Raw genomic sequence first — 23,826 nt, forward strand, 5'->3', positions numbered from 1 at the left:
AAAAAAGAAACAGCCAAATAGTTCAAATAATTAAATAATTTATATTTGTGTAACATGGTCTTTCATTAATGCGCAAATCTTTATTTACTAATGAAATTAGCTGTGCTAGAGAAGTAATTGGCTAGACAGATCCTAAGTCAGTACTTGTGCAAATACATCCTTGCAGGTTTTGGGGTTTCCTTTAGGTTAGACTCAGGCAGAAAGGGAAGCGCAGTGTTGTGTGAACAACAGCTAAATTTACATATTAATGAATGGTTGAGCTATAGGAGTTTTACTTTTACATATGTGAAAACTACAAATATATTATTTACCCCTAACATGCAGACATTTAAGGGGATAATCAGGAGCCAAATCTATATGTATTTTCTCTGTAAATTTATAATTTACAGAGTATCAGCCAATATCTTCTTGTCACTGCTGCCCCTCCAGTGGAGAATCCAAAAACACTACTGGTGCTGACCACAAGAGAGCGCTAGCAACACCTTCATGAAAGAAAGAATCAAGTCTATTGTACTGGGAGTAGGCTGTATCAGGCGCTAACAACATACACTGAATCCTCTGTGAAAGAAAACAGAAAGGTACTTTACAGAGAATCATTTTTGTAAAACTACAACAGGCATTATATCATAATAGTTGCAGTTTGTACAAAACATTTTAAAATGCTGTACAAAGCATGTCGTTTTTCAATGAAACAATCAACTTGTCTAACAGCCTGTCAGTCAGAAGTGTGTGGCAAATTGCAAAAAAAAAAAAAATCATTTGTCATTTAAATTGTCTTTATATTTTGCTTGGAGTCAATTGCAAGCGAAGCAGTTTTTCCAGTTAGTCTTTTCAGGAAACATCATCCAGGTTGGGATTAGTGAAGCAAACTAGACAGATGGTTATGAAGAAAAGTACTGTTGAATGTAGCTGACATCCTGTCATATTCATGGCACCACTGAATTCAGACTGTCACCACAGAAATGTTCCTTAATTTCCTGCCTTTGTATCCTTTTAAAAACATAATGTTATCGGAATTCCCTTTAATTGAAAGACAGATTGAGAGATTGTTTTTTTTCTCACAAAAAAGCATAATAATTTACCTGTAAATTATTAATGTACTACTTATAAAGAGTCCAAAATAGTACGATTTTTAATCTTTCAGATTACAAAAGCTGCATTTCCAGGAAATAATTTCCAACCATTTTCAATGTTGCTGTTGGTCAAGGCACAAAGAATGTCTTGAATCGTGCTTTTCCAGTTCCCCTTTATCTTTCAATGAATGCATTGTTTCCGCCAAAACTGAAAACAAATATAAGGATGAAGATGCATCCAAAAGGGGAGATAAAATTTAAAAAGTGGAAATATCCACATTTTTAACAGCCAAGATAAAAGAGAAGAAATTATTTTACTATTCCTTGGTCAGTAAATCAATAAAGGATGGTTGTCAAAATCAAATTTGTTAGAGAACATCTGATACTGGAAAAATGAAAACTACTTTTTCGAAAATTTCCCATGGCAATAATGCAAAAGAAAAAGAAAACAATAAGATTTTACAACTTGAAATGATGAGTTTGGAGGAAACCACCCTGGTTAAATAATTCAGAAGAAACACACGAGTAACTGAATTCAACAAAGCACAAAAACATTTCGCAGTCTTCCATTTTATTTCTCTGTATGGCCAGATAAGGTGGAATCAAAAATGCATGCATTATAAACTTCAGGCACTTTGCTGGTGGATATTGCCATTTTCCTTGACATCTCCGAGTACATATGTACATGTCACGGTGCTGATCAGTGTCGCTGCCTTTTGAAGGGACCAACCACATTCATGGGGAATCACAATCTTGCATATTTTCTGGGTTTTCTGCAAATCCTAAACAACTTGGTATACCAGGTATGATAATTTTATGATTAAAAAGGTACAATTATGTACAGGTCTGGAAAATAAAGCTAAATAGAAGACACTTTTTCCCCTCCAGGACTGTGGTTGGCAGTTTAGCCACTGGTCAGTACCTCCATATACTTAATTAACTTTCAATTATCTGGTCTTTTTATGAATTCACATTCACATTGGTTGTTCTTTAAGGAGTACAGTTCAGAATGAGATGGAAGGAATCCGTTATTCCAATGGCTTAAGTACATTCCTTTTAATTAACTTTCCATTTTCTGAACCAACTGATCTCTGATTCTGACCACGCTGCTGTAAGCAACCACGTATAAAACAGTTCATTCTGAAGGTTGCTAATGTACAAGGCAAGGCAAGTAAAGTCATCCTTTAATAACATATAAATACACCACCTAACTTACAACTCGGGTAACAGCAGAAACAGCCTTTAGAAACAGTGATTCATGTGCTCAGTGTTGTGTTCAGTCTGGGCAGTGTTTGCTTATCAGCCATTTCAGTGACTTCAAGAATATTCACTCATTTGACCATGAAAAACTACAGGGTGACATTGAGAACAAAACATTTAGATAGTTAACATCAAAATGAAGTACTGATACAAAAGCCAGTTTTGACAACGCTCACACTGACCTCATCCCTCTTTTTACACCACCAGGTCTCAGAGACCACAGTCTTATGTCCCCTTTAGAAATGTCACTGATCCTCAATGCAAGCCTCAACTACGGTCCCTTCACTTAAAATCCAAGTGAAAGGGAATAAGTGTGCACCACATACAGGAGCCTGGATAGAGTGCCCATGGCTTTTTTTTTTTTTACTGTGACTTTATCCTGAAAACACTTCATAGGATTCATGGAACACTGACTGCAGGTCTATCACAAGGACACATGGAAGATTTACAGTGCAAATGCAGGAAACTCTAAAAATGTAAATCTGAACGTTTACCTTCAGTAAAAATGTAAGTCTCAGTAAGCAACCGAGATGGCAAAAGTATTCGCTTGGCTTGCATTTCAGTCAGATTTATAATCTGAATGTAAAATAAAATTGTTGGTTTTAAGGGCTATCAAACAAAAAGGCTTCATAAATTTGAAGACACTTTGCTTTGATGCGGAATAGCTTGTGCTAGAAGATCTTGTAAACATTTTTTTTTTTTCAGGTTCATCAGCATTAGCCCCGGTCCATTTCTCATAAATAACAAAATTGAAAAGCAACCCTCACTTTGGATCAAACCTGGCACCTCCAGCCCACATACATAAAGTGTGTCATACATACGCACGTTGAACGCAAGAAATACCAGCCCCCTCATTTCACACCCAATTCTTACACCACTAAGTCTGGCTCTCAGATCCACTGTCTGTCTCATTGTGGGGGAGGAGTTCCCTCACTGTTATGCTTTTCTGAGCGTTTCATTTCTGCTTTGTTGTGAACCTGTAGCAGGTCCTTCTGAGACAGACTCGGGTCATGGCCGACAGAAGGGTGTGTGGGTGGGCCGAGGAGTGCCGGTTCACTTCATCATGTCTCGGGCAGAGTTTTCTCCACTGCGGGGCGGGGGGTGGGTGGGGGGGTGAGGTGTTGCCGGGGGTTACACCAGCTCGTCCAGCAGTGTCCCGATGCTCTGGTGCTGCTCTGGGGGCCCGGCGATGGGCTTGTTGCACATGGGGCACACGCACCTCACCTCCAGCCACTTCACCAGACACCTACGGGCACAGGGCACAGACGAGTCAGACGAGAGAGCCACGCAGTTTGAACACCGTCCTGCACTCTTTCACCATACCACATCTCGCTTTCACAATGAGACACATCTCTCGTTCCCATTCAGCCACTCTCTCAAAGACTGGCCACCAAGGGGGCATGAGACCACACAGCTCTCCCACCACTGACAGGTGCCATAACCACGACTTTGTCAATGAATGCGTTCCCAACATTGACTGAACACAAGAGGAAAAACATGTCTCTCTCCACCAGGAAAAGAAAAATGACTCAGAAACATAACAGGGAACATGAAGATTCCATAAAAAGAGACACAAGGATCAAAATGGTCTATATTAATAATGTATGCTCAAAGACATTTAGAGACCATTTGTTTTCAACCCAGTTCTTCATACTACACATACTGCTATATTCATTTTCAAAGCATTACCCTTTGTGGAGGAATGCTTTTAGTACTGTAATGAGACTGTGTGCACTGCGCACTGTGTTATGTATTATCATGTCCAAAATGCCACAGATATAAGAGATGAAGGATTTTTCTGGGGGAACAATCAGTCAGACCTCAGTATTCACACTGCGGCCATTATAAACCCCAGAGCCACAGCACTCCTCTCCTGTGCTCTCATTCACAACTCACTTCCTGTGGAAGGCATGTTGGCATGGCAACACTCCCAGTTCATCTTTCACTTTGAAGTCCTCCAGGCACACGGCACACGTCTGCTGCGATTGTGACAGAGACACAGAGACAGGGAGACAGAACATATTTTCCGGTGTTTAACTTTATCATAATTTATTCAGTGTGTACACTGATTACCATCAACTTGCATAGATCTAGAGACTACAAATTACAATAAAACCGACAAATTCTAATTTGGACTAGGACTGAGTCTAATTTAAATTTTAAAAGAGAAAATGCATCAAACTTGACAGTTCCCTCTTGTTAAATATTACTGTCAAATATTTCCTTCAAGTGACATGAAAGCACATTATGCCATCCTTACCCCATGAAGATGTAGTTTCTTGGCATCTCCTTTTAATATAACCTGTACAGAGAGATTTGTGTGTTAGAAAATGAACGCAAAGACATGCTCCACCTAAATATGTCAAACGCAAAAAAAATCTTTATTAGTGTTACCTACCATTAAAAAAAGTGGCGACATCACTTTTCATATCAGATCAGTACAGTCAGTCTTGACATCAGTTGCACATAGTTTGCGCAGAGGGCAGACTCAATCTATTTGGCAGTTGGAGGAATTTATGGTTTTGCGGGTGGCAAGGGTGTTACAACAGAAAAGCAATGAGACCACAGAGTTGCGGAAACAAACTGCCAGTAGAACACAGTGTGGGCACTGGGCAGCCTCTTTACTCAGGAGCTGAAGAGTAACACAGGGAAAGACCAAACCTGGGATATTATCAATAAGTCCTACATTAGAAAATACGCAAGCATGTATGTGTGTAAAGATTTTAAGAATCTATAGTAATTACTTCCACCCATCATGAAGTTCCTAACCACATATGGGGTATAAGAGATTTAATACACCTTTGTAGCTCACCTCTTTGTATCCAAACCTCTCGCTCTGGGCCTGGTGTCTCAGCTTGCTGTTAACGAACAGAACAAGATGGAAAGTGATTAATTACCACGAAACAAACGGTTCCTGAATATGGGATGGCAACACACTTAAAAAGTGAAAAGGCTGCTATGCGCGAGAGCTATGTGAGAGAACGCGCACTTGAACAAGTGACAACACTGTAATGATGGCACCACACCCCTTTCTTCATCAGGGACCTGCTTGTTGCACAAGATATTGTTCTGCTTTTTACTCAAAATCCTTTTTTTTTTTTTGCAAACAGGCTGTAGTCAGGCAATTAAATTGTGGGGCCTTCACACTGACATAGTTGCAGATGGGAAAGTCTTGACATTATCCCCTCTGCTTGAATTCTGGCTCCCCTGCTTGGAATCTCCCCCGTAACAGACACCGTTTCCTGGCTGCTGGGTAGTGAGCATATAGAGCAGCAGCACCGTCGTGAACTCAGAACGCCTCTCCAAATCCACGGTTGTAACGGTTAGAATAACTCATGGATTGTGTGGTAGGTGCAGCCCAATGAAAGGTTTGCAGCATTCTGTTGTTCTCTTCTGCCAGTTTCTCAGGAATCGAGGGCAAGGTACTCCAGCTAATCCTACCTCTATAGCTCATTGATTTTCCCAATAACTACAAACCACTTCATTCTGACCATGAAACGGACTCATTTTTGCAATGAAATAAGAGTTTCTCTTCATTTCATCCACTCTTTGACCCCTTAAAAAAATCTTCTGGAATCAAGCTTTCATTGCAATGGACCATTGCATGTGTAATATGCCTTACTGCTCACTTGTGCTGTTTATTTCCCTTGCTTTTGTTATTCAGCATGCAGTTAGCCAGCTAAATCTGAACATGCTGTCGGTTTATCATGATTCCATTAACAACAGTATCTCAATGCTTAAATATATGAATGCTCAACATTTAATACCATTTTTATTTGATTTATAGACTGACATTTTAGGCACTCAGCTGTACATTTTAGCATGCTTACTTTATAACATGAAGCAAGCATGTTTCTTTGAATGAAAGGGGGAAAAAAACATCTACACACGCAATATGAGTCACCTGACAGCTTGTGGGTCTGGGCTCTGTTACTAATATTAAGATCCCCCTGCATGATTCACCACAGAGTCATTTGAATAAGCACAGGTTTCTATAAGCGGACCATAACATTAAGCACGTCTGCCGGTAACAGCCAGAAGGGGAAGCATATGGAAGTATCTTAAGCAAGCACACAATTACGCTACAGGCATTTAGCAGATGCAAACTGATAAAGATTAAAACTGAAATCCGTTTTTTGTGTCCAATTTGCACCATGAAGACACTGTACCTAACAGTGATTGAAAGCAGGCCTCACTCTCACTGTAGGTAATGGTTTATATAAAATACTTCCACTACATTTTGCTGTTTGGAGCCAGGTACCACATCTCTTGGTCTAGGATCCTTACACACCTAGTGAACTACATAAAAAAGAAGGGTGAGAAAAATATGTATATTAAAAAATGTAATCAATTTCCATTTTAATGAAATGGTGGGAGTTTATATATATATATGTGTAAATAAAACCCAGTTCTCATGAAACAGAAATCAATCTTTATCACACCTAAGACCAAACTTAGAGATCGGAAACTATCCTGTGATTAAGAATTAAAGGACTGGAATAGACGTGGAAGACCCAAGCACAAAATTCCTCTTTGGACAACAAACGCCTTAAATGGAGGACGGTCTCCTGTGGCGACCTACATTCATCTCATGAGAATATGCATGCAGATAAAGATATAAAAGATATGGAGATATTATTTTTTTAAATACGACAATGACTTAAAAGCACGCTTTCTCCAAGACTCCAGGAGAGATGAGATGAGAAGAGAAGCACGCTGGCAGTTGGGAATTATATTTGAAGTCCTTGGGACTGATAGGCTGCAGAGCTCAATATAGCGGCAATTACAGAGAGATGGGCTGAGCGGGAGATAGAGCACGCATCACGGTCAAACTGAGAAAAATGTGACAGAACTAGTACTGTCTGTCCAAGTAAAGTTACAGCTAATATAATGATTTTCTTGTTATATGAACTCTGTAAAGGACTCTGAAGTGTGGAAATTATAGTTTTATTGTATAATATATCTGTAACTCGAACACGACTAAAATCTTATGGATGCACCATAGCTCTCAATTGAGCAAGTAAGTATCATTAAAGAGGTTCCTGCAATAAAGATTAATTTTTGTAGCTAATAAAATGAACTTGAGTTTACTCAATCATAAATATGGCAGCCACAAGCCTCAAATAACCCTGCAATCTTCCGGGATCCCCAGACGTCTGCCGCTTTCCAAAAACGAGCCATTATATCAGCATTAGAAACTCTCTGGGTCACTGTCATGCAGAATTGTTCCGATGACGAACAAGGCTGCTCTCAGCTAACAAAAAAAAAACAAAAAAAATTACAAGAGAACGAAGAGGGCTCTGTGTTCACAGCAGAAAAAAAAAAGAGCACAGCCAGGACCCAAAAATAACAGCGGGAACCGAGGCCGCTGATAAAGATCTGCTCCCAATTGTTTGAGTTGGGAAGTAGTTAAGGCCTGAGGAAGCGTGCTTTACTCTGAGGCTGTGTGCACTCCCTACCCCCCCCCACTCCCCCCCACTCAAACGGCAGCCTTGACCAGGAGGCTTAGGCCACCAAGACAGACCCTGACGCCCACACCTAAAATAGAACACAGATGGCCGACTGACCGCTGTTACATAAAGTACACTACACGGCCAAAAGTATGTGGACACCTGACATCCAACATCTCACACAAAATTATGGGCTTTAATATAGCACAGCCTCCACTCTTCTGGGAATGGGCTTTATACTTGATGTTGGAGCACCGCTGCAGGAACTTGCTCCCGTTCGGCCAGAAGAGCATTAGTGAGGTTGAGCATTTGGGCGATTAGGTCTGGCTCACAGTTGGCTTTCCAATTGATCCCAAAGGTGTTTGATGGGGTTGAGGTCAGGGCTCTGTGTAGGCCAGGCAGGTTTTTCCACACCATTCTCAACAAAACAATTTCTATATGGACCTCGCGGTGAGCTCGGGGGCACTGCCATGCTGAGACAGGAAAGAGCTTTCCTAAAACTGTTGGGGAAGCACAGAATAGTCTAGAATGTTATTGCATGCTGTAGCAATTAACATTTCACTGGAACTAAGGAGCCCAGCCAAAACCATGAAAACCAGCCCCAGACCAAGGGATTTCCACATACTTTTGGTCATACAGTGTATTTGCTGTATGTTAATAATTGTATACCATCTTTAATAGCTTGACTGTTATAGCAGACAATTATGTTAACAGGACTACTGTTGTAGGAGTGATGATTTGAAACCTTGAGAAGGTTTGAGCATTGCCCGAGCACCAAAAGAACCACACACTTTTTTAGTAATCATGTGTCTGTTCTGCTCAGAATGGAGAAAATCCCAGAACATTTGTTAAAGTCTCCAAATCAAAGCCACTGTCCTGAAAACTATTTTATAATAGCTGCAGCTGGCAGTTCCAGGGCAAGTCTGGTGAAAGCACTGTGGCCATGAATGGAGGAGAGACCCAAAAATCGAGGGGAACACTTTCGTAGTGATGTCAAACTCAACTCTGCACGCGATTGGCTATCTTAGCCAGATGACATCAGCATGTCAACTACGGCACCACTCAAGCTTGCTGCATGTTGACACGAAAAAGCAAGCTCGGCTACTGAAAACCATGGAGAGGGAGATAGAACATTACATCCAGGGTCATTCTGATAGCTTAATGCCATGTGCTTTGTACACAAGAGTGCACTTGTAGCACAAAATATCTTAACTAGTAGAGCTAAATTTAAGCTGCACTACATTCATTTAAAAAGCCACTCAAACTAGCACTGATAAAGGAAAACCCCCGGAACTGCTACTCGTATCACAAAAGCTGGGTCTTTGAATGGGAAACTCATGCCATAGAGAACCAGTAACTTCTGTTCTGGAAAGTACAGAGATATTGCTGTGGCACCAATAGTCTGATTTTTACTGCATTCCCTGTAATCTCAGTACCACCATTTGGGGGAGAAGCACTGGACTATAGGACAAGAAGGACTCCCCCCCTCCCATTGCTCCCTGTGGGGAGCTGCTGGAGAGACACTGACACACGCTGCCTCACGCTCACTGACCTTGTGGGAGGAGAAGGGGGGTGGGGGACTGATGGCCACCCGCCCAAAAAATCCCCATAGTTCCCAGTGATTGGTAGTCAGAAAAATGGCTGAAACCACAAATACCTGCAGACACTGCTTCACACACACCTGTTCTAAAGCTTTACTCTATATCAGCAACTGTTACGGCTAAAGCACTTTATGGGGATGCAGTGGTTCATCCAGACAAACTGAAAGAAACAAAAAACAAACACGAGCAGCCGTGCAAGATAATCCGGGAAGAAAAAAAAACAGTAAAAATCACCACAGTGCAAAAGCAATCTTATTGATAAATCTCCACTGCATCGTACCCCCCATCCCCCTCCAATATCACATATCACAGTAGAAGCAGAAGAAGAGAGGATAGCATCCAAGACCTGGAGTGAGGCACGCGTGATGCACAATTTTTCCAGTGAATGAGGCTCCCCACCTTATGAAGTAGCAGCAGAAGATGAGACTCAGGACGAAGACGAAGATGCCGGTCCCGAAGATGACCATGTAGATGTTGAGGGGCAGGTCCTGGAAGGTGATGGGAGGCATCGTGCACGATTTATTGGAGTAAATCAGGCCCAGACCGCAGAAGCACCCTAAACAAACAGGGAACACAAGAGTCCACACTGGGTCAGACTGCAGGACAGGCCTCCTCATGGAGGTCAGGGTCCAGGGGCCTCTCGACCACATCATCTGCTGTAGATACAGGGGAGAGAAGGTGCTGCCTGATGAGGGCACAAGGGTTCAAAATGTCAGGTGACCATCAAACAGAGTTCAGGTACTATGCAGTAATTCACAGCCTTTCATATTTGAACAGCAGTAGAATACAAAAAAAAACGTTATGACAAAATGTTATATAAATAAATGTTATATTCGCCCCCCTCCCCCCTATAATTCCCTGACCCTGCAGTTTGTTTCTCCACATTCCACTCTGTAAAACAGCGGCTGAATTCAACAATGCAACAAAAAAAAGAACAAACCTCTACTTCGAAAGATCAATTTACTGTCTTGGGAAATCCATATCAATAGTGGTCCTGCTCCTCAAATTATCAATAAAGAATGTAGATATTCTCCTCAGTTTCTCCTGTAATATCATCTCTAAGGATTACAGCATTACACAGGCTATTCTTTCAATGCAGTGTCCGTGTCAGTTTTACAGCTCTAGAAGTCACAGCAGTATTGTGCTTTCATGCATGATTTCATTCTATTGAAATTCATGCAAATAGTTTAAGTCTGTCTGTCTGTCTCTCTACAAGGCAGAAAAAAGTTAGACTGATTATTCTTAGAAAATGTGTGTATATGAGTGTGTGAGTGCTTGTCTGCCTGCATGTGTGTATTTATTTGTGTGCATGCCTGTTCATGAGTGCGTGTGTGTATGTGTGTGTGTACAGTACGAGTAATGCTTTTGCCTCCTCCACTGATGATTCTCCTCTAGGTTTCAAGAAGGGAACTGCTGACATTTCCCGAACTTTCAATCCATGTGGTCAACAATGTTCCACGCCTGCAGTTCATCAGCATTTACTGCACAGCTCTGAATAATGAATGTCTACTCTAGTGGCCTTATTTACAGTGGTCTAACGGGAATAGTGACTGTTATGAGTCTCAATCTAGCCTCAATCTTGTGCTTTGCCACAAACGAATGGCAAAGACATTTAAATGAGTTTTCGATTTTCCCCCTGTTCTTAAACCATTTTGCAACGTCTGTTTTCCCTGAACAGAAACAACACTGTGTGTGAAAAGCAATCATCTCAGAATGCTCAACACTTAAAGACAAAGCCCAGCACAGTTAGCCTGAATACATGTCCTACAGAATAGAGCCTTTCACACGCATTTACACCATCAGCATTCAGTTATGCGCACCCCCCCCCCACCCCCCACCCGTTGGGATCTTCTGTTCCCCCACCCCGGGCTCCCGATGAAATCCCCTGACCAGTAAGACAGGACACGTGGGCGATGTTTCAGAACACCTCACAGCAGAGCTCGCTCCCCACAAACAGGAGAGAAGGAGCTTTCCCTCAACCCAAATACACAACCTTGTTCTACCCCTGAGCTGAACGCCGCAGCGGCACTCCCGCAACACGCACAACGCACTCACTCTCTCACACAAACACACACACACACCTACAACCACCTACCCACCCACACACCCACTCATCCACAACCACCCATGCACCCACGCACTCTCACAGATGCACGCACACACGAAAGCAGGCACGCATGCACAAACTCACACATGCACACACACCTACAACAACCTACCCACCCACTCATCCACAACCACCCATACACCCACACACAACCAGCCACCCACATGCCCACACAGACGCACGCACACACATATGCACACGCACGCCTCAACAAAAAATGGAAAGAGTGAGTTTAAGGCATTAAAGCAGGGCATTGCAGACCGGGTGACCTTGGTGCAGATCAGATATATATATATATATATATATATATAGATTCTGTGTACGTTCACACACAGAGGAGACTGAGCTGCATTGTCAGCAGCAAGGGCTTCGGGCTTCTATCCCCTGCCCCCCCCCCTCCTCCACCCCACTCCCTGTTCTCAATAGAAACAGCCAGCTGCACCAGTAACATTGTGAAACATTTCCTCACAGCTCCTACTTGGAAGTTCACAAGGAATGGGTTTGATTTCATTACTTTCTAGGGAACTTACAATTAGCAATTAAACCAATGGCGTTAATTTAAATACATTTCTTACGAGTTTGTGTGTCTTGGTTACAACTTCATATTCATATTGACCAAGACACATCACTATTGGAGAACAAATAAATACACATGCACGCACGCAATCACGCACACATACACACACACACAATGGTACATTTGCAGCTGCATACCTGTAAGGTCAGGAGAAATCATAACATATCTGAGAACATACGTTTTGATAAAAAGGGATTTCAGACGACAACAGGGTCACATGCTCACAAACAAGATGCAACCAAAAAACAGTAGCCATGTGTGTTTTATATTTTGAGATTTAACTTTTCAATGGCAAACCTGTACAAACAATGGCCAGAAAAATATCAACTGAATAACTGACTAGTTAAGAAAAAATGTAAAAAAAGAAGCAGGTTTAAACTTAGTCAGGTAAACCCAGAGGAATAAAACCGAAGAAGCACTTGGCAGAGAGTTACTCATTAGTGCTCAGGAGGCTGGCATCTGCCACAGACATCTATGGTGCACAGACTCGCAGTACAGGCCCATTATTCAGACAATACTGGCAACCATTAGAGGGGCTTTTTTAATGTAAACACACAACAGTGCTTCAGGATGATTCACTGAACTCCATGGAATCAGATTAATTTGGCTTTCCAGGCAGTAGCAGGAAACTAACGAGCAACAACACAAAATATTTGCGGGAATTTTTTAAAAGCCATTTCCATAACCCTGACAACTGGAACAGCCAAGAAATGACATACTGAAGAGTAAACATGGGCTATGGAAATGGCTTGTGACTCAATCCATTCTCCAGGGATGGGTTTCCAAACATGCCAATACTTTGCACGGACAGTAGAAGGAATAATAACATTCTACAAACCACTATCACTCACAAGTGTTTTGATAAAAAAGAAGCATCAAGTTCAGTTCAAGGATACAAAATAGTTCCTTGAGGAATGTAGATAAAAATGACACCATTGTTACCAGGCAACCAATCTCCACAATTAATAAAGGGCATAACCTGATCCAAGGGCCACATCCCGACTCCTGATCACGAAGAAGCACATTTAATTCAGCGGATGCCTGTCTGTTTCATTATCAAATCATACGCATCAAAATAATCTTTGGACAACTATAGATTTTTTAAAAAAATGGAATTTATTATGTATGTCTTTATGAACCATTAATCCAGAAGTAAAGACATAACACAAGTATGTATTTTTGCATAGCAATAGCTGAAAGTAGTCCAAGGACATAAAGCTGGTCCTGACTTGATGCAGCATTTTTAAATGGACTGCAGAAAGTAAAAATGGATTTTCTTTAGTGTCATTTAGCTCCCAGTGAACGAGGAATCCACCCACCCAGTCTAACAGGATGATGTATGCAGCATTTTGACACAAATAACACAACTCATTTCCATATCAGAGGCCGATCACTGCTGCACGAATTTGTGAAGTTTTGCCAATAAAGAAGAAAGAGAAAACAACGCCTACAATGAATTAAAAGTGTTCCAATTTAACTCTGCCAAAACCAGCAAAACACCCCAGTTTTATTTTTTACGGCTTCAAAGGGGATTAGTTCAAAAAAAGCAACAGCAAGGAACTGGAAGGATTCCCTATTTCTTTTTCCTAAAAAAAAAAAAAAAAGATGACTACATTTCCTGAAGAAGCACTTGACTGAAAATAACAGCTGCATCAACATCAATGATTCAGGCCGAATATTCCACGCTGAGCGCGTTCATTCGGGTCTTTTCCGCAGTTCCGTTACCGCTCCATTGGAAAAGGAGAAGGATTTCCCAGAGGTGCCCATTAGATTGCTTCGGTCGGTTCACGGTCTGCGGAGGCGTTTCTGTTAAACCGTTCCAACCTTCTCGTTCCGTGCCAAAGCCCTACTTTCCTGGCTGCTAAACAGAGGAATACGCTTTGACACAGATAATCCGAACACTGGCTGGTGGGTGGATGCGCTGGTTCTTGTGAATCACAGGAGGTACAGAGGGGAGGTAGCAGCAAGCCTTAATAAGGGACATCAACTGACGCACAGGTCTGTCTGCAAGCAGGCATTCAGTGTTCACAAGATTATTAAGAAAGATAATCTTATGTACGCTTGTTTTGTTGACGTGCTTGCGCAGTTAGGTACGAAACCACAGCATCATGGGAAAACCGTGTTATCTTCTAAACTGGACTCGCGATCAGGGACATCGGATGGAAAAGACGTCAACATACAAAAACACTCAGTGAGAAGAAGGATGGTAAGAAGGGAAGAAGGGAACAAGCATTGATTCCATGTGAGATACAGGATCCTGCTTCACTCAGACAGTAGTCTGCACACTCCCCATTCTTACACACATTACACAGCTATAAGGAATGTTCTGTTTTTGCTGGGTGAGACGCAGGGCCTACTTTGGTCACTGCCCCGAGCTCAACCCCTTCAACCTCGCTGTACACATTCTTCACCTCCCCTCCACCTGGTCCCTGCAGTAACATCCCAGGGCTGAAAGTTAACCCAGGCAAATTTACAGTGAAACAAACTTAATGTCTAATTGCAGTGTCAGCCATTTGACAGTGTCTGCCAGCTGACACCAAAGATTTCAAAAAGGGGGGAAATTCACACTAAATACTGCAACAAACTCTCCAGACAGAACCTGCTCATAAAATCAGATACATTGAGGAACGTATCTTGGGTGATGTAAGGGAAGGTTTCACACTGCGAAGCCTACATACTAATAAACCCGCCCCACCCCCCCACCCCCCCCACGCACCAGGTTTACATGACTATTAGGGTACATGAACGACTGATTCCTTCATCGCTCCAGCTGGGCTCAGCAGTCTGGCTAACAGAGGGAAGCCTGGACTCCCCATCAGCTCCCGCCCAGCTCCACTGTGGCCCCCACACAGAAGAGGAAAGCAGCCCCACAGAGGACCCCGGGTGGCCCTGGAGCCGAACAGCTCCACCACGGACACGACTCCGGGGATCGTGGCCTACTGGACACCTACACAATGAACCCATCCTTCCAAAACGTCGTTTTTAATTGAAAGCACCAAATTATGTTGGAATGCGTAGCAGATGGGAGGAAGGTTTCAAATACCACCTGCAAACTCCCCCACAAATACGAAACACAGTAAACTTGAAGACCTTCCATGTACAAGCAGTAGCCTGGTGCATTTGATTACAGGCTGCAGACGGTTAATACATAAACAAAGCTGTGCTTTAGTAACTGCAGCAATGTGAGATAAACTCAAGGTCAGAGAGTATGAATTGAACAAGGAAAAACAAGAAAAGGGCTGAAGAGGGAACCGGTATGAGGGAGAGAACATTATTCAAAGCAGACATGGCCCACATAGCCCATAGAACAGAGCCTCGGGTGCTCATGGGAAAGGGAAGGGGGGGGGGGCTCAATCACAGGAGTCAAAATGCCACAATGTAACCCCCCCCCCCCGCCCCGCCCCATTAAAATGCCAGACTCTTTTAAATGGGCGCCCATTAGCAAAGCGGCTGAGTTAACGGCCGTCCTCATTCGCGCCGTGCTGTTCGCACGTGGTCTGAGGGGAACTTCAAAATGGTAACGCGGCACTCGTCAGGACACGTCCTCCAGGGTGGGGGCGCTGCCGTAACGGCTGGCACAGACGACCGAAGAGAGGGCTATACCCACTTCCTTCAGGGCGAGTAGATCCCGCTTTTATTATTTTGAGGGCTTAAGGGAAGCGGCATGTCCTGTCCTCAGCCCCGCCCTGTGCCCTTAACCCAAACCGCGTCTGTTCTGGGTCACACATGGGGACATCCTGGGCCTGCACACACACACGGCTTAATACAGTCACTTATGTGGCCCTTTGTGATGGTGAAACTAATGCGATACAAAAGCTGGCGAGAAATTCATCCTTCACAGGTAAACAGGTTACTGCTCAAACTGAGTTTACAGAAACCTCCCCTTGTCCCTGTGAGACCCCAGACATTGATGTATTTTCCAAGCCTATGTTGTGTGTGCTCTAGACATTCTGACAAACAGCTGAAAATGTTTCATTCCAAATATGCTGCTGAAATGTTATATAGGGCCAAAGGAACTGGGAATTGAATGGTGAACTGAATGTGCAAAAAAAGTGCCCCTAGATTGCCTGAAAAGAAATGTTTTGCAACACTGGGTCCCATAGGGTTAGCCACAAAGCCACTGGGGGAAAAAAAAAAAAAACAAGCATGGCCCCTTTCACCTGTTCTTCTCTAAATCACAGGGGTTCATAGGGGGAACACTGTCAAAAGCTGTGGGCACAGAACACAGGAACGTGAAAGGTTTAACACGGCCAAAACAACCTGTGATGTTAAAATGATACAATTACTCACAGTACATGAGCAATCAAATCACAACACCCACCCCCACAATGTAAATTTAAAAAAATAATAATAATAATACATCCAGTATTTCAAATTTAATAGGTCTATTCAAGAGCATTATGTCATAATTCGATTTCCACACACAATGGGAGCCACTTCATCAGGTGTGACCTTCCATGTCAAATTAGTCCGCTCCCGGCATGATCGATTCTACTGAGCGGAAATTGCCACCGGACACTCAGCTCCTCACACCCTGTGCCATTACCTTCAGCTGATATTACATTACTGCCCAGGACTGACTAATCTGCACTGGTTCTTGACCCCGCATATAGACTGATTTAATCTAAAGTGTTATATAAAAGAGGGGGGGGGGGGGGGTAAAGAGAAGGCTGTAGGTGAGGCATGGCCCTGCCGTCACATTAATTCTAGTATCTTCTGAGTTTGTACTTAGGTGACTCAATCAGTGACTCCAGATGAAATTCACCAGTGAACGAAAGCTCCTGGAAAAGTGATAATAAAAATAAAAGAAGAAAGCAGAGCTTTTAAAAAAAGTTTGCAAAAAGAAAACACTGCTGTGTAGGCGCAAAGAATAGGACATGACACCTTTGTTTGCCATTTACAATACACACAGGCATCTGTGTGTGTGTGTGTGTGTGTGTGCTTGTGTGTGTTTGTGTGCTGCATTGTTAGGACATGCCACTCTTTTCCTCTTCTGTCACTGCAGCCTTTGCTGCCACAACAGTGACATCACAATGGCCCTCTAGCACTGGACCAAGGCGACCTAAAAGCCGCAGTATCAATGTTCCTCTGTCAACCTCAGCTTGACTTTGTGTGCAAAGATGCAATGCGTTCTGATGCTGTCATGAAGGGGGCGGAGCTTGACGTCAGTTGTTGTTTCAGTGGCCCAGCAGTAGGGCAACTTTATTCAGCCATTCAGATATTAACAGACTAAGAATGTTAATACCATGAGGCGGAGTTGGTGTATTCTGCAATTGATTTACAAATTAAGTTCAACTGTCCCATCTACAAGAGTTTTTTATGGTTGTTTCCAGAGTCGACCTATGCCACCTCTGCCTTTTGTAAAGAACTTTGATGGCAAGGCGCCCCTCCCTGCAGACCTCAGCTAACATCACAGCTAGCAGCGTCCACACGCACAGAGGGGTGGGGGGCAGGAGTCAGGTCCTTGGGACCCGTCGATGAGAAGATGCTCTGTATGTCTAGGAAAACAACACCGCGGGACCACCGACTGGCACTCCCTGTCTCCAGCGGGCCCAGCGTTGCCGTGGCAGCAGGGCCCGAGGACGGACAGAAAGCCCTTGCTCAGCTCCTTGTCCTGCAGCGACTCGAGTAGCCAGATCACTGATCCCCTCTGAGCCTCTGTTAGAGGCAGAAGCCCTTTAAGCAGTGCCGGACCAGCTGCAATACCACACCCTTAAAGTCAGAACAACAACAGGGCCCCAGCGCTTCCAAAAAAATAGAAAATGTATTTTTCCGCCTTTAAAGGTTAATGTGTTGTTTCCTTCAGCGTCTTGAGTTACAGTCTTGGCCAATGTTGACGACTCAATTCTGCAATTTTGAGTTGATTACATTGCTGTAATTTTCTGAATTTATGTTTCAGTTTGCACTGGCTTCTCTACCTTGTGTTTCTCTTTTTTTTTTGTTGATGTTTTCATGTTTTGCGCTTTCAATTTTTAGCCTTAATCAGAATTGGAATGGGAACATAAATGTCGGAAATAACTTTCCGTGTCTGAAGTAGCTCTCCTAATTAAAGGCCAGAACACCCTGCACTAACTGTTGATGACCAGATGGTAAGCCAGGAAAAATACCAGACTGCCATAAGAATGAATCACGAATGGCTGTAACTCAGAGGTCCGGTTCTACCCTTATCCATTTTAAGAGCTGGATAAGCTCCCAATATCTGAGCTAGCCTAAAAATCAATCAAACCAAGTGGAAATTTACTGGATTTCCAAAAAAAGATTCTCCATCACTAATGTGAGCACATGAACATTCTAATGCTGATGTAGCAATCACTACTGGTAATTGAAAGCAATGGAGTTCCAGAACACTGACTTGTAATTTTGAAAAAACATTCCAAAAAAGGGTTAAAGATGCATAGCCACCTTGCTGGTCTAAAGTCCTGAGAAAGGCCTCACCTTTGGACTACGATGTCAACACAATAATAAAAGCAGTATACGTATTTGTACATTTATGTAAAAATATGTTGCATTTATTCTAAACCAGTTTCATTTTTGTCCTTACTATTCCTACAGTACATGAAAAAAGAACCAACCCAGTTATAGCTGTAGTCATACATCACTACACAACACCTGCCTACCCTACACTCATGCTGTGCACTTTTTTTTTTCTCTTCGGGGGCTAGCCAACACAGATCTATTTTCAAACCTTTCTAAGAGAAACAATGTTGCATTTGGTTTCTTAGATTAGTCAGACTGCCACATCACGGCTATCATTTACAATGGAATTTCAAGGAAGATGTAATTACCTTCCCATGGATTATGTAAGTGAACACCATAGGCTATGACACTGCTCTGTGGCATTCAGTGAATCACTCCAGCCTAACCTGTAATCCACGTTTCCTTCATTTTACTACATTTCTACACTCTGTGCAGAGACAACCGTATCTGTACATTTTCAACCAACAAGATAATGTGTATCTGTGTTCAGAAAATTTGGGGTGGGGGTGCCAAGGAACCAGGCGGGTAGGGTTTCCGTTTGTCGTTATTTAACAAATGCCTCTGTCAATCTGTTGCAAAATGCATTACAAATGACCACTATTTCATTTCCCGACTAATGCTCACTTAAGCTGCTAATCTCATCTGGCAAATACCACTGGCTTGGCCACATTGTCTGTGCATTCGGAATAGGACATTTGGGTTGTGATACACCATTTTTCAAACCATTTAAAAAAATTTAAAAACACCACAAATCAGGCTTAAATACTCCTCCGTCATGCAGGTGAATCACAATGAGCAATAACCACCAGTCATAGTTCTTTCCAGTGTGAAAAACAAAAATAAAATTATGCTTATAATCATAACACATCGTTCAACAATTAAACACCTGCCTTTAAGCATTGCCGTTTAAGCTCTCAACGGTCACTCTGGTGAACTGCGAGGTAATTTCATTGCAAAATATTATGCATGGCACAAAATCAGGACAGCCGAATTACATCACTTTTCGGCTACTAGACAATGGTGCCGCATAAAAACACTAATTTCAGCATAAAAGGCCCAGCAGACGTGTAAAAGGTACAACCGAATCTCCCGTCGAGGACCACCCCCTCAATCTTTCAAGCATTGTACTTCAAGAGAAAACCATTTACCACGATAAAACATGAATAATTTAGACTGGTTAGTGGGAAATAGTAGAACATCTCCTCGCCACATTAGGGACGTTATTAATTCAACAAAAGGCTCGTCACCACTGGGATGAAAGTGAAAACACAATTCTCTCATGCAAATGCTTGAGATTAACACAGAAGGAAGACTTCAAAAGGATCTTCTCCTATTTAGACTTCAACACCATCCACAGAGCTTTCATCAGATAAGCTATTTCCAAGAGCTCTTTTGACTCCCTGATAATGTTTCAGGTTGGCCTTGGCTCATCCTAAGGACACAGACATATATATTTAAATCTTAAAAGGAAACTTGAACGGATTCCTGGAAATTTCAAAGAAAGTTCCTTTCCTGAGCGCAGCACTGGCCAACTGACTTCCAGAAATGGCGGTTGTAATACTCCACGAAGGATTCAAAACCCCAAGAGAACTCAGGCTCCCTCTCAGCTCTGTACATGTAGAAGAGGACTATGGGAAGGAATATATGAATATGAATGAATACTTCTTAAACCACAGTCTGCCTTCTGTCCTTATAGCATTCCTTTCAACCTTTAGCAAAAGAAAATGCTACTATTTTTATATTCACAGTAGCATAATTTCCATTCCTTCACTCCAAGCTATGGGACCTGAATTTGACTGCTTGCCTCACTGAAACATGATTTCAACCTGCTGCACTGAAAAAAAGGGACATTTTCACAATAATCGACGCCATCCAAGGCTTTACTCAGCATCCTATCAGAGTCTGCACCAAATCATCCCACAGGTCTAAAACAAAATATAACAATTGCAATTCCACCAAAGGATACATTGAATACAGCCATTTATCTTAAACCTTGAATTTATTCAACATGAAATTATAAGGACATAAAAATACTACTGCTTTCACTAAATGCTGGAAGAATTTCTCAATTACAAGCAGTCATAACAAATTACAATTTTGGTGATTCAATCCAACAGCATCGACTCAAATAAAGGATTATGTCATTCTGTTCCTTGCTCACTGACTTGGCTGAGGAAATGGTACATCTTTACACTGTGGCAGCCAGGCTAATAGATCCATAGAGAATATACACACTGGGACAGGGAGTGCCATTATGTTAGTCTCAGGATTTTCAGTCCAGTGAAGATAATTTTACATCAACATTCCTAAATCGTCCATCAATTCCAGCATTATTCTGTGCGCTGATTAACTGATCCTTAGCCATCTGAATGGTGGCCCAGCTGGAACAATTGCACCCTTTGTACAGTCTTACTACCCCCATTCAATCTGTTAAGAAAGCAGGATTTTATCACCGACGGCAAGGCCAGATATTTGGCTGTCAGAAAACAGTGAATATGAAAAAAATAACAAAGAGGCAACAACGAATGGAGGAAAATCCACTAGAATAACGTCCCCCACAATGGGTCCTGTTCCAAAACAGTGATACATTGTATGTGTATTTTCCTGTGTATCTACAGTATACTCCCCAATGCACCAAGAAACCTATGACCAAACACCAGTTAAGATTTCATGCAATTTACAATGCAAATTGTGTAATACAGACAATAACTACAGCCATGGGTCATAATAAGTAGCCTACAATTTCCTCACCAAAATAGTCAGAATACAAAAATGCATTTTAAAATGACAGTGCTAGGTGAAAGTATTAGGATGTACAGAATGTAAAAACAATCCGAACAAAACAAAACCAGACTAAGTTATTAAATAGGTGCATACCAATCCATTCTCCTCATATTTAGTTAAGACCCGCTGTACTACTCGCTTCACAAAACTCACTGATGAATACAATAATGATTTTTCTTATTATTATTATTTGTTTTGTTATGGCAATATATGGCCATCGCATTAAAAATTGATTGTTTCGTCAACAATCCAACCACATTTGTAATCACGGCTGTTTAACGCCAACCCCATTCGGATAGATAGGATAGTACAACTGCAGTCTGCTCATAACCGAACTCCCATGTGCACGACGTACATGTGAAACGAAAAGGCTTGACATGACGTTTCGGAATGCAATACAATGTGGTGATACGTGTGTCTCAGACGAGAAAACCAACCCACGTCTCAGAAAACACTCAGTGGTCCAGTCAATTATATGCTGTACCAATTTAAAAGCATATGGATGCCCATGCAATGGTGTACCTAAGTGATTTACTAAACGTGGAAATGTTGTCTTATAAGAAATCCAATACAGAAGCACATTTAAAAACACAATGTTCCGTTTTGTATTATTCGCTGCAACTAAATGAAATGGCAAGCCCAGGCAAATACAATTTACAACGCAAATGAACAACTCACACGAACAACTCACATTTCAATGGGAGTTGTTAATTAGGAATCAGATCTATTTGCGCACGTATTACTTTTACCAATGTTATATAGAAAAAAAGTTTTCTAGAAACATAAAAAACACAACGTAGAAAATGTCTCAATGTGTATAATAATGTGGTGAGATATAATCTGTCATATTAACAAGATGAGACACCGAATGACCCATAAAATACAAATTGTTAACATTTAAGCCTAGTAGCTAACCGTGGTAGAGTAACACAATAAATTAAGCTATCAATATAGATTCTGTATACAAGCACGAGTACCTAGGCCTATGGCTATAGCTACAATTATACAGTAGGACATTAAAAGCTAGCCTGCCCTGGCATAATGTAAGAAAATACGGAGTGCCAATAGGGGATAATTTTTCATTATGAATTGAATTAAAATGAAACATTAACCAATATGAGCCTTGATTATTTCCCAAGCCCCCTATAAAACAATGCTCTTGACGCAGTCAGCCGAAAGACAACCCTAATTATTTCTACATCAAACGAAGCAAGCTACAACCGAAAAAATGAAAACACAAACACAAACGTAGACAGTGATCGAATGCTTACCGTTACACCACTGAAACGGGTGCATCAATAAAGCAGTGGTGTTTCTTGGAGAGAGAATGTCAGTGTTTATAAACAACGAACCGATGCTCCAGTCCGTCGAGTCTTCGGTTTGCAGCGTTCACACCAAGGGCTGTGTGAATGCGTATTCTTCACCGGGGCTCGAGAAAACGCCACATAATAACCTGGGGTTACCGAAATTTAAACATCTTCTCGTCTGTTATTATGTTGCCTATCCACACATATCGATATACCATAGCATTAAGTAAAGTTAGTGCAGAGACGATTATAAAGTCAAATCTAGATTATCAACCGCGTAGCCTAAGTTTGAAAATACCAGCATACCCCTCTTGTTTCTTCAAGAGAAACAAACAAAAAACCACAAAGTTTCCTGTCTGGGCTCTCTTGGTCGCCGTAACGGTGGTAATTTTGCAATTGCCTGAGCATAGACAGACAGCAGGACAGAAATCTTGCTTTTATTTTACCCCCGCCCCTTTTGAAAGAGATACATAGACTCCCACCAATCTGAACGTCCCCTTGAATCTGCCCGTCGCCTCTGGCCCCAACAAAGTCCGGTAAGAGGTCAGACCGCCCTCCACTGTGTTCGTTCACTGTTTTATCAATCAATTTACCTACAGGCTTTAAGACAGGATATGGCTTTGCCCTGACAACTCCAGTCATTTCAGAGAAGAGCTCGCATAATAGTTACACACTTTCTCCATGAATGCCACAACCTGCAACACTCTGGGACGTGCATATATGAACTTGATGGTTAAAAATAAACAAAATTCATTAACTGGAACTAATTTTGCCAGTAAATTCAACTGGACATTGAATTTAATTTTCTAACGGTAATGATTTTGAATAATTGCATATGCAACATATCTTTCCTTGGAATCTTTTATACGGTTTCTGGTGTGATGTCAGGCAACCTAACAGATTACTTTCATACAGTCCACAGGATATACATTTTTAAAAATCTATACTGGACAGAGGCAAGCTGATATACAAAACATCTGGAGTCTCCAAATTAATTTGAAGATAAATAGAAAAAGTTCCTACAGTGGGGTACAGAACAATTTACTAGTTGGAGAAAAAAAGCACTTGGCCCCTTGTAACAGTGCATTCTGAAATGTGTATATTTATTCACTCTTTCAGTATCACAAATTCATATATTTTAACAGCAAGTTGGTTTGTAATTGTTGTACAGCAAACATTTTCGGATTAAA

General features: G+C 41.9%; 1 protein-coding gene across 2 annotated transcripts; it reads right to left on the reverse strand.

The window, feature by feature from the left end:
* Positions 1-1,623: 1,623 nt before the first annotated feature.
* On the reverse strand, positions 1,624-23,825 carry rnf122 (ring finger protein 122). Of its 2 annotated transcripts, none has more exons than XM_035435883.1 (6): positions 22,601-23,825; positions 9,784-9,940; positions 5,146-5,191; positions 4,594-4,635; positions 4,230-4,309; positions 1,624-3,579 (listed from the first exon to the last, which is right to left on the reverse strand). In XM_035435883.1, the coding sequence occupies exons 1-6, from the start codon at positions 22,623-22,625 to the stop codon at positions 3,465-3,467; spliced, it is 465 nt and encodes a 154-aa protein (XP_035291774.1). In that variant the 5' UTR covers positions 22,626-23,825; the 3' UTR covers positions 1,624-3,464. The 2 variants fall into 2 exon arrangements, with proteins under 2 accessions (XP_035291774.1, XP_035291773.1); XM_035435882.1 differs by having other exon boundaries at positions 4,230-4,312.
* Between the last annotated feature and the right edge of the window lies 1 nt (position 23,826).

This window comes from Anguilla anguilla, chromosome 10 (assembly GCF_013347855.1).
Source record: "Anguilla anguilla isolate fAngAng1 chromosome 10, fAngAng1.pri, whole genome shotgun sequence".
In the NCBI taxonomy this organism is placed as follows: Eukaryota; Metazoa; Chordata; class Actinopteri; order Anguilliformes; family Anguillidae; genus Anguilla; species Anguilla anguilla.

Coding starts and splice junctions, on each gene's coding strand:
- rnf122 (XM_035435882.1), bottom strand. CDS start 22,625: ATGCACCCGTTTCAGTGGTGTAACG. Junction 4,636..5,145: donor AGAGGTTTGGATACAAAGAG/GTGAGCTACAAA, acceptor CTCTCTGTACAG/GTTATATTAAAAGGAGATGC. Junction 4,313..4,593: donor AGAAACTACATCTTCATGGG/GTAAGGATGGCA, acceptor TCACAATCGCAG/CAGACGTGTGCCGTGTGCCT.